This window comes from Terrapene carolina, unplaced genomic scaffold (genome assembly GCF_002925995.2).
Source record: "Terrapene carolina triunguis isolate 2854851 unplaced genomic scaffold, T_m_triunguis-2.0 Scaffold67, whole genome shotgun sequence".
NCBI lineage: Eukaryota > Metazoa > Chordata > Testudines > Emydidae > Terrapene > Terrapene triunguis.
Genome location: NW_020664418.1, coordinates 7171510 through 7181849, shown reverse-complemented (window position 1 = coordinate 7181849; position 10340 = coordinate 7171510). Strand labels below are relative to the sequence as shown.

Here is a 10340-nt window from a genome sequence, read left to right as displayed (position 1 = left end):
AAAAAAAAAAAAAAGCCACGATCGCGATCTGCGGCGGCAATTCGGCAAGAGGTCCTTCGCTCCGAGCGGGAGTGAGGGACCATCCGCCGAATTGCCGCCGAATAGCTGGACGTGCCACCCCTCTCTGGAGCGGCCGCCCCAAGCACCTGCTTGCCAGGCTGGTGCCTGGAGCCGGCCCTGTCGGTAAGACCCCCTGCCCCATTTGTTGCAGAAGTTGGAAGGTGTGTGATGAATGAGGCAGGAGACTGCAGGAAGAGAAAGGATGGTCTGAATGCTGCTCTGAAATACTGGCATTTCCTATTTAAGGCTTGACTTTGCAGCCTCAGTAACATTCTTTCAACATACATTGGTGTTTTGCGGTAGTATAATATACATAATCACAACTAGCAAAGTCAGTACAAACTAAAATTTCATACAATGACTTGTTTATACTGCTCTATATACTATACACTGAAATGTAAGTACAATATTTATATTCCATTCCAGTTGATTTATTTTATAATTATATGGTACAAATGAGAAAGTAAGCAATTTTTCAGTAATAGCGTAGTATAATAATAGTGAAGCCTTTCCAATTACTTCACTACTTCTGTATTTTTAGGTCTGATTTTGTAAGCAAGTAGTTTTTATGTGAGGTGAAACTTAGAGGTATGCAAGACAAATCAGATTTGTAAAGGGGGTAAAGTACTCTGGAAGGGTTGAGAGCCACTATGGTAATGGTCCAAATCTTGCCCTGTCATTATGGTAATAAGCTGTAGCGTTTGATCCATAGAGGCATTATTTTCTTTAAATGGTGCTTGTTCTAGTACCTGAACATTCCTCATAAACAAATGCACTTATCACCCCAACACCCTTGTAAGGCAGGGAGCTATTATCCCCACTTTATAGATGGCACAGAAAAATTCAGTGATTTGGACAGGGGCACACACAGAGTCAGAGGCAGGAATAGAACTCTGAACCCCTGAATCTAGACTAACCAACTACAAGACTGGGCTTCCTCTCTTGGAACCTGAGCCAAAGCCCACTGAAGTCAGGAAGAGCCTTTCCAATTACTTCAACGGGATTTGGATTACGGCCTTGTGTGACAGATGTTGCAACCCCATGCAACATCTCTGGGACCATGCTGCGTTAAGTGTATAACGTATCACTGGGGGACAGGGATTATTACCACAGCTCCTCCACGAACAACAAACAGTGGGGGGATGATACAGGTGAATCAGTTAGGTTATAAACACCTCCAGAGGGGCATCATTTCCCGGGGGGGGGGAAGAGGAGGGGGGTTTGCATAGACTGGTTCAACTGTGTTTTCCAGAGATCAACAGACAAAGAAAGGGCTTTTGATATAAAAAGGCCAGGTTTAAACTGATGCAGGGCCTGCTTTCTGATCCAGCAAACAAGGCCTTCTGTCCAAGGGGGAGGAGGGGAACCATTGCAGAAGCACTGGAAAGACTTTGGATTACTAGGGACCCATAAGACTCATGGGTGACTCCTGGTATGTATTTAAATCCATTTATTGTTTTTATATTTTTTCTCTGTAATGCTTTTACCTGAAGAATGTGCTTGCTTAGGAAGAGCTGGGTGGTAACTTGTCCCTGCCGGTAAAAGCAGTGTCATCCTCAGAGAGAAAGCAACACACAGGGCTGGCCTTTAAGCAGACTGGCTTGCTGGGGATATTTCAGTGGATGGCAGGGAGCTGTGTGGCCTTAAAAATCCCCCATCAGAAGGGAGTGGGTCAAGAGTCCCTGTCCAGAGACAAGTGACAGCAGAGATCTGAGACATGACTGGGCACTCCTGGGCTAGATGGGGTGGTGGGGGGAGGGGGAGGGAGAGGGAGGAGATGGAATACAGTCGCAGTTTCCCTGAAGCTGTGACACCCTGAACCATTCCTACTAAATACCCTAGAGTACAACTCCCATGGAAGTCAATGGGAAGTTTTGCCTAAGTAAGGATGGCAGGACAGGGCTCAGTGTAACCATTTCACAATTAGCAATGTAGCACCAGTTTTAACCCAAGCATAATCAGTTTGAAAATAAGTAAAGAGACTCCAGTCTTTGAACCACCTGTATTTAACATGTGTCTATGACTGGGCTATACCTGCCATTTTTACTAACAGGCAGAGCTTCTTCTACCTCTCACTTTAAACAGAGATCTCACTCAATTTGCATTCTGACACTGAAACAATGTGCAGCTTCCATTCCACTTCACTAAGAGTAGCAAGCAATTCACAGGATCAGAGTTCACTATGGTGGGCGGTCTCAGAACATGGGCAGGCATAAAATGATGCAGAGAGGTGGCACTCAGAGCCATTTTACAGCAACAGGTAACGAGCATACCATTGCTGATTCAGAACAGGGATGACAATACCTGCCTGATAAACTGACATAGGCAGTGGGTATCACTGTACATGCTGCAAATGGTTTTTCATCTTAGCAAAACAATGAGTAAAAAGATAAGCAGGGAAAGATCCACTAGTGCCCCATGGGATCCTTCACAAATCAATAAGTCTATTCAAAAACAATCATGGACCTTGTGTTTCTCATCCCCTCATTGGCCCAGGCCTGCAAACACTACCAGGTTTAGTGTGTACTACTGGGAGCAGTTCTATTGATTCCACAGTAGAAAGAACTAAGGCTGATAGTATCTGGGGGATTGGGGCCACATTCAGGAATGAAAACAACTGTGTTCCTTAAGAGTTCCTGATGCTCGTACATATCACGTGACATTTGCGGCTCAGTTCACTCTAAAAAGCAGCATGCTACGCCCACTTTGCAAGCAGTTCCTGACCACAGAGAGAGCAGATACCCCCAATATCCTTCACTTGAACACAAACAAAAATCTATCATTGTTTGCCTATTATTTTATCTTAAACAAATTGTACTGGATCAATGCTTCCTCCAAGTTAGAAATTATGAATCTATTTATCTAGCCACTGAAAAAGCTTTCAAAGTTTCACATAAATCTTGATTTAGGAAACGTACATTGAATCTGAACTGATGTGCAATCAGCCATGAATGCAAATAAACTCTGGTAACTAATATATAGGTATGCTTCTCAGTGTAACAGCAATTTTTAATAGAAAGTGTATTGGTTAAGTCACTTTTTCAGTGCTTCTAGAATTAGCCCATTCATTAGTCACCATACTTAGTGCATTGGAGTTGATTTTTATAAAGGTCATTCAGTTTCTTTTCCTCTTGCAATGGACTAGAAGCTGGGATCAATGGAGCATTAATCCGTATTAACTCATTTTACTGTTGGAGGGGTCATAGATTTGCCACTGAATTAACCATATGAGGTGTAAAACAGGTTCTTTAATGACAATCTATGATGAAAGCATCTGTTGTGCCACTGCGACAGGAACTGCCCGCACGCCATTATAAATCAGGAGTACCTCCGGTGAAGCAAGTAGAATTACACCAATGTAAGTCAGGGCAGAATCAGGCCCAATAGTAGTGACTCGACATACTGAGACATCCAGCCCACAGGTTCACATCCCCAGCAGTCTAATGGAACAAGACAGAGATCTGGAAAATCATTGCTGCAAGTGCAAGAGCTACTCTCAACAGTTAAACTGGTTACCCCAGAGAGGCAGGAAACACGATCTGGGGCCTGATTCTCCATTGCCCTGGACCTTGTGTAGTCATTACAAAATATCAGAGGGGTAGCCGCGTTAGTCTGTATCCATAAAAACAATGAGGAGTCCGGTGGCACCTTAAAGACTAACAGATTTGTTTGGGCATAAGCTTTCGTGGGTAAAAAACCCGGGGGTTTTGCCACCAGACTCCTTGTTGTCATTACAAAATTTTCCCTTAGCACTTTGGAGACTATGCAGTTACAGGGCAACAGAGAATCAGGCCCATGATACGGTCCTAACAGCATGGAATCTGCACCTGCCTTTGATTAGGAGCAGTCAGTGTTGCACTGAGTAATTTGTAATGGAGGAAGTAAAGTCCTTTGGCTCAAGGATATCCAGCCCTTGGAAGTACTTTGATAATACCTACAATTTGTTGCAATCTGCTGCATTTCAGAGGCAAAAATATTGTCATCCATAAAAGGAAGAACTAAGTTGCCCCCAAGAAGAATGCTTCAGCACCAAAATCAGGGAAAATTCCATTTGCCCCCTTCAGTTCAAACACTGGCCACAGGCAGTATTCTCAGGGAAGTCTACACATTTCCTTTCAGTGGCAGTCACCTTCATAGGGATATTCTCAAGGGACCTAGAAGCAGGGAAAGGGGGAAAACAGTGTGGGGAAGACAGGCAATGGCCATAAAATACAGTATCGTCTCCCCCTCTCTTCATCCCCTTCACTAACGTACATTGTGTAACCAATGCTGCTGTCCCAGGTGTGACAGGCCCAGTACGGCCTGTGGGGAGAAAGCGTATATTGTGTGCCAGACTTCTAGCATAAGGCTACAAGGGAACACAAAACAGCAGCAGTTCATCTTAACTGGAATTTAAAACCAAGAGTGCCTTGCACCTGAGGACAATATCCAGCCAGCACTATCATCTCTGCACAAACACAAGGCTACATCAGGCAAGGACTTAATTATTAATACTAACAAATCACATATATGCATATGTGCATATGCATGTGACTAAGAGACCTACTGCGTGTTACAGACTTGGTCTTATCATTTGGTCTGGGTATGTCTAACTTGCCTGCATGTTTTATTCCTGTGTGTGATGCTGTGAATGGCAATGCATTGCAGCACCTCAGAAATAAAAACTTACCTCATAATGTGTTGCTCTATTTTAAGCAGCAAGTGTTGGCTAACTTAGCAAGTCTAGTCAAATAGGAACATCTCACCTTGGATGAGAGGCACATTGGCTACTATTACAAACATCTCTGTACTGGAGTTTGACAGTCTGGTTCTATGCTGAAAAATTAGCCCTAAAGAAAGAAGGGGAGAATGAATCCAGAGTATGAGTGAAACGTGCAAGCTCTAGGCTACTTTTGGATGGAGTCCGCTCAGATGGCCAATGCACTAAGAACCAAACAAACCTTTAAGATGCTGTATGCAAGAGAACAGTTCACTAGAATAACCTAAGAGGATACAGAGGTTTGGTTCGGTTTTACATCCAGGCAGAGGCAGATAAGACAAAGATTTGTAGACAAGGCCATACAATTATTGTTTTTCAAGCCAACCCCTCACATTCCACGGTGTCTGTGAGACATCACAACTGGGAGGCAATTTTAAACCCTTTTCAATCCGGGCATAAAGGAGATTATGTATACAAGGACTAAATATGATGATGTGACTATTGGAAACCCTTACATGCTGGGTCAGCAGTGCATTTGGGACACTTCAATGCATGGATTTAACTGACAGTGCAGTCTTCCAGATTAAAAAAAAACCCCTATTATTGTGAGTTAATTCAAGAAATATCAATTAATCTGATCACTGGCAGGTGTGGACCCTTGAAATGTGTGAACTGATTTTTAAATCTCTAAAACATAGTTTCAGGACCTTTGTATTGGTAAGAAATCAACACTCCCCCTCCCCTGTAACCATCTCCCTGACCCCATCCTAGGAGATAATGCTGGGCTGGATGATTTGCAGTGTGCATTTTGTGATATGTATTTGTTTGGGGAGCTTCCACTGCATTTTAATGTAGTGTATAAACCTGCTGTAATTAAAGTCAAAGCAATAAACCTTGGACATTGCTTGCACTAAGTACTCCCTTACTGACTGCAGTACTTTACATATTGCACTGAGGAACACTTGCCTGTACAGTAGCCATCAATTCACCCAGAAATACCCAAATACTGTGACAGAGAGCATTAAAGAAATTGGCTCTACTGCTTACAAGTTAATTCTCTCATTAACCCACAATGAAGATTCATAGATTCATAGATTCTAGGACTGGAAGGGACCTCGAGAGGTCATCGAGTCCAGTCCCCTGCCCGCATAGCAGGACCAAATACTGTCTAGACCATCCCTGATAGACATTTATCTAACCTACTCTTAAATATCTCCAGAGATGGAGATTCCACAACCTCCCTAGGCAATTTATTCCAGTGTTTAACCACCCTGACAGTTAGGAACTTTTTCCTAATGTCCAACCTAGACCTCCCTTGCTGCAGTTTAAGCCCATTGCTTCTTGTTCTATCCTCAGAGGCTAAGGTGAACAAGTTTTCTCCCTCCTCCTTATGACACCCTTTTAGATACCTGAAAACTGCTATCATGTCCCCTCTCAGTCTTCTCTTTTCCAAACAAAACAAACCCAATTCTTTCAGCCTTCCTTCATAGGTCATGTTCTCAAGACCTTTAATCATTCTTGTTGCTCTTCTCTGGACCCTTTCCAATTTCTCCACATCTTTCTTGAAATGCGGTGCCCAGAACTGGACACAATACTCCAGCTGAGGCCTAACCAGAGCAGAGTAGAGGGGAAGAATGACTTCTCGTGTCTTGCTCACAACACACCTGTTAATACATCCCAGAATCACGTTTGCTTTTTTTGCAACAGCATCACACTGTTGACTCACATTTAGCTTGTGGTCCACTATAACCCCTAGATCCCTTTCTGCCGTACTCCTTCCTAGACAGTCTCTTCCCATTCTGTATGTGTGAAACTGATTTTTCCTTCCTAAGTGGAACACTTTGCATTTGTCTTTGTTAAACTTCATCCTGTTTAACTCAGACCATTTCTCCAATTTGTCCAGATTCCCACTTAAGTGAAAGTGAGAACAGTTCTGTAGCAAAACCAGGTTAACTAACCCCATTCAAATTAGGTCCACAAACAGGATCTATATATGCAAAAAAGTCTTTACCATTCTTTGAAGGACTAGGATTCTACTTAATGAATGGCGCTATCCCTTGTACATACAAATGCCTGGCAAGTGGTGCTGCAGTAAGTAGCCCAGCAGCAACATCCTTACTCCACTCTTGGGGGATGGGGGAATAACGATCTAGGGATCAACAGCAAACAGCGGAGCTAGAACATGAACAAAGTAGACCCTAGAGGTGGAAGTGGAGAGGCAGGAGCAGTTTAGCAAGCTGCTGGCACCAAACTAAGCACAGCTGTGCATCAGGTGGAGGGCAGGTTCCCAGTTACGCTGGACTGTGGAGTGGCCCTTAACGCAGGTGGGAGCTGATGATACATTTGAAAATATAGTCAAAAATAAGATGTGGGGGGGGAGTAAAGTTTTGCTTAAACAAATAAACCCCGCGGAGGGCGAGAGCGGGTCTGCATTAAGGCTGCTCAGCAACAGCCACGTCTTTTAGCGACAGGGAAACTAAGCAGGAAGGTTCCCTCCGGGCAGGGGGCTCTGGGCTGGGAGGGGCGCAGCAGGTGGGGGGTTCTGGGCTGGTAGGAGGCAACGCGCGGGTTGGGTGATGAGAGGCTCTGGGCTGGGCACGTCTGGCGGGGGGAGCTCTGGGCTAGTGGTGGGCATGGCTGGCGGGGTCTCAGTACCTGAAGTCGCTGTAGGGGTGGATGATCCAGAACCCGGCGGACTTGACCCGCTCCTGCTCCCGCTCCACCGCCTTCTGGCTGCCGAACATCCTTAGCGAGAACTTGTTGACCCCCGGCTGGAGCATGGCCCCGAACTGGCGCTGCATGAAGCCGGCCTGGCCCAGCTGCAGCTCCTCGTCCGGGGTGATCTGGTCGCCCCCCGCCCCGCCTTCCACTTTGATGGAGGCGGAAGCGGGCAGGGCATGCGGCTCCGGCGGGGGGGACGGGGCGGGGGCCGGTGGGGGCTCGGGCTCCCCGCCGCCCGGGGGGCTCCGCTCCTCGCCGGGGGAGACCGCCTCCCCCTCGCCCCCAATGAGCCGCGTGCCCTCGGCCGCGTCGTGCGGGTGCCGGCTGGCCAGCGAGGACAGGCTGCCGCGGAAGCGCCGGCAGTCCCCGTTGGTGCTGCTCTTGGCGCCCGGCTCCGGGCCGGCGTCTCCCCGGGTGCCCCCCGCCGCGGGCAACGGCTTGAGGCGGATGCTCCGCCTGCGGGTGTCCTTGTCGCCGTCTCCCTCCTCGTCCATGATCGACGCCTTGGACCCACCGGGCTGGGGCAGGCTGTAGAGCCGCTTGCGCATGGCTGGGGGTAGCTTGTCCATGGCGACTGCTCCGCCCCGGGGCCCCGGCCTCCCGTACCCCAGCTCACCGGGCAGGGGGGGCCGGCAGCAGGCGTGTCATCTCCTCGCCGGAGCGTGCCAGCCACTGGCTCTACATCAGGCTCGGCTCCGCGTCCACAACAGGGGACGGCAGCCCCCCCGTCCCGGTTCGGCTCCTTGCTGCCTGCTCCCCGGGGGGCGAGGTCAGTGCAATCCAGGGCCGCCCCGAGCCCCGCCGCCGGGCAAGTCTAGGTCAGAGCCGCACTCCGGGCTTGCCCCGCGGCCGCAGCAGCCGTGGCCATGCCGCTTGCGAACGGGCTGCGGCTCCGGCACAACGCACATCACCCCGGGGCGCCTCCACTCCTCACCCCCCCCGCCACTAAGACACAATTAACCGCAACTTGCAGCATCCCCAGCTTGCTGACATCACTGCCCTCCTCATCCCTCCTGCAGCTGCTGGGGCTGGGAATATTCATGAGGCTATCTGATTCAATTGGGTTGCCATAGGAGCACTACTGCAAACAGGCTCTGCCTACCTGAGCCATCACCCTGGCTTCTTAAAAGGGCAACGTCTGGCTGGGCAGGTGGCGTATAGCTAGATGGACATTGCAATATTTCTGAGCGCAGCCTGCAATGTCCATTCGGATTGGGCACTGTAGCGCTGCTCCTGGTCCGAGATCCCGGGGTTCTCTTCGCTCATTGAGCAGGTTTATTGTACAGTTTAATTTCAGAGGAAACTACTTGGGGGTAATGAATTACAAATGTTAAAAAGACCAACACAGGTTCATTTCCGCTCGTTCTTGGAGTTGTGACTGTGTCATTGCAGTTTTGCTCCCGAAAACACTGTGGCTTTGGTGAAAGGGGAAAAAATGCAAAGCCAAAGCGAGACCAGTTCACCTTGAAAAGCTGGCGTGCTGGACACGTGCTTACATGCAAAGCAGAGGGTCTGAGGGATGCCCGGCGTTTCGATCGCAGGTTGGGCTGGAAGGAAGCCTATCTTACTCTCTACACGCCTGCAAGCCATGGATTGGTTTCAGGCTTCCCTTTGTCTTGCGATCCCCCGAGTCCTGTAAACGTTACTGTCTGTAGCTGTCATTCCAAAGCTATATTTCAAAGACCACCCCGCCCCAAACCAGGCAGGCTGGGTTTGATGTCGGGAGGGGGTGGAAAGCCCGGGCTCTCCCTGAGACGTGGGGAAACCACTTGGCAGGGGGCAGCTGACTCAGCAGCTCACCCCAGACTCCCTGCGTCTCCCAGGAGACTGGTGCTGAAACTGACAGTTTGAACTGGAGAGCCTCTCTCCCTGCACTGAACCTCTCTTAAGGGCTGCCGAAGCTGTGGGGTCAGGACACAGCCAGGCGTATTCCTAGGGAAGGGGATTTGGTCATGTGCGCTAATGGATGGAGGATATTCAGGGTGGCTATTTTTCATACCAGCTTTTCTAAACTCGTAGATTTGCGAACTGGCCCCTGGTGCCCTGTCTTTGCAGCCCAACGAGTTACCGCAAGGATGAATTTGGCCCTGTGCGCTAATGAATGGAGGATAGTAGTCTCTGTTGTACGCGGGGGTCTAAGTCCTCCGCTCTCTTTATTTCCTTTCCCTTTGTATTTATTTAAAATAAAACTAAATCGGGAAAAGGCCACCCCCGTGCAAGCTGTGCGGGACTAGCCGGCAGCCTGTACACTGGTGATAACTGGCAGAAAAGGAGGGAATCCCCCGACCCCCCTGAGAAGAACTGTACAGATTTCCCAGCAGGCTGCTGTCAGTCACTGGCGGCGTAGTCCGCTCTCCAGCGATCTATGGCAGCGGGATGTGTCAGTCACCGGAGTTCTGACTTCGAGGAAATGCAGCCAGCAGCGGAGTGACTTCACCGTGCACATGCACAGCACATGTTGCCTCAGCCGGACCAGCACCCTCGCTCGGCAGTGCTTTCGCCTAGCATCTCGCCCCACCCCTGCAGCCTGAGACAGGACCTACACCGACTGACACATGTGAAACACTCCAACACCCGGCTGGGGGGATTGTGAGCTTTCCTTAAGCAAGGGCGAGCGGGGGGGGGGGGTTGTCAATTTTGAAATATTCCTATAGATTAGAAAACTCAAACCTCTGGCTTGGCGTGGTAAAGTGTCCTACCATGGAGGACGAAATAAGGCAGCCCTCCGCAGAAACCTTCTGCAAAGGCTTTCAGAGTACCTCCAGGAGAACTTCATGGAGATGTCCCTGGAGGATTCCGGCTCCATCCCCAGACATGTGAACAGACCTTTCCAGTAGCTGTACTGGCGGCGAATACATCC

At 48.8% G+C, this 10340-nt stretch overlaps 1 protein-coding gene across 1 annotated transcript in view; it reads right to left on the bottom strand.

Annotated features, from left to right (window-relative positions):
* Positions 1 to 8049, bottom strand: part of HCN4 (hyperpolarization activated cyclic nucleotide gated potassium channel 4) — a 176694-nt gene extending 168645 nt beyond the window's left edge. The window contains exon 1 of the mRNA XM_024213759.2: positions 7415 to 8049. Coding sequence (XP_024069527.2) covers positions 7415 to 8049 — 635 coding nt within the window. The remainder of the gene's footprint in view (positions 1 to 7414) is intronic.
* Positions 8050 to 10340: the final 2291 nt, after the last annotated feature.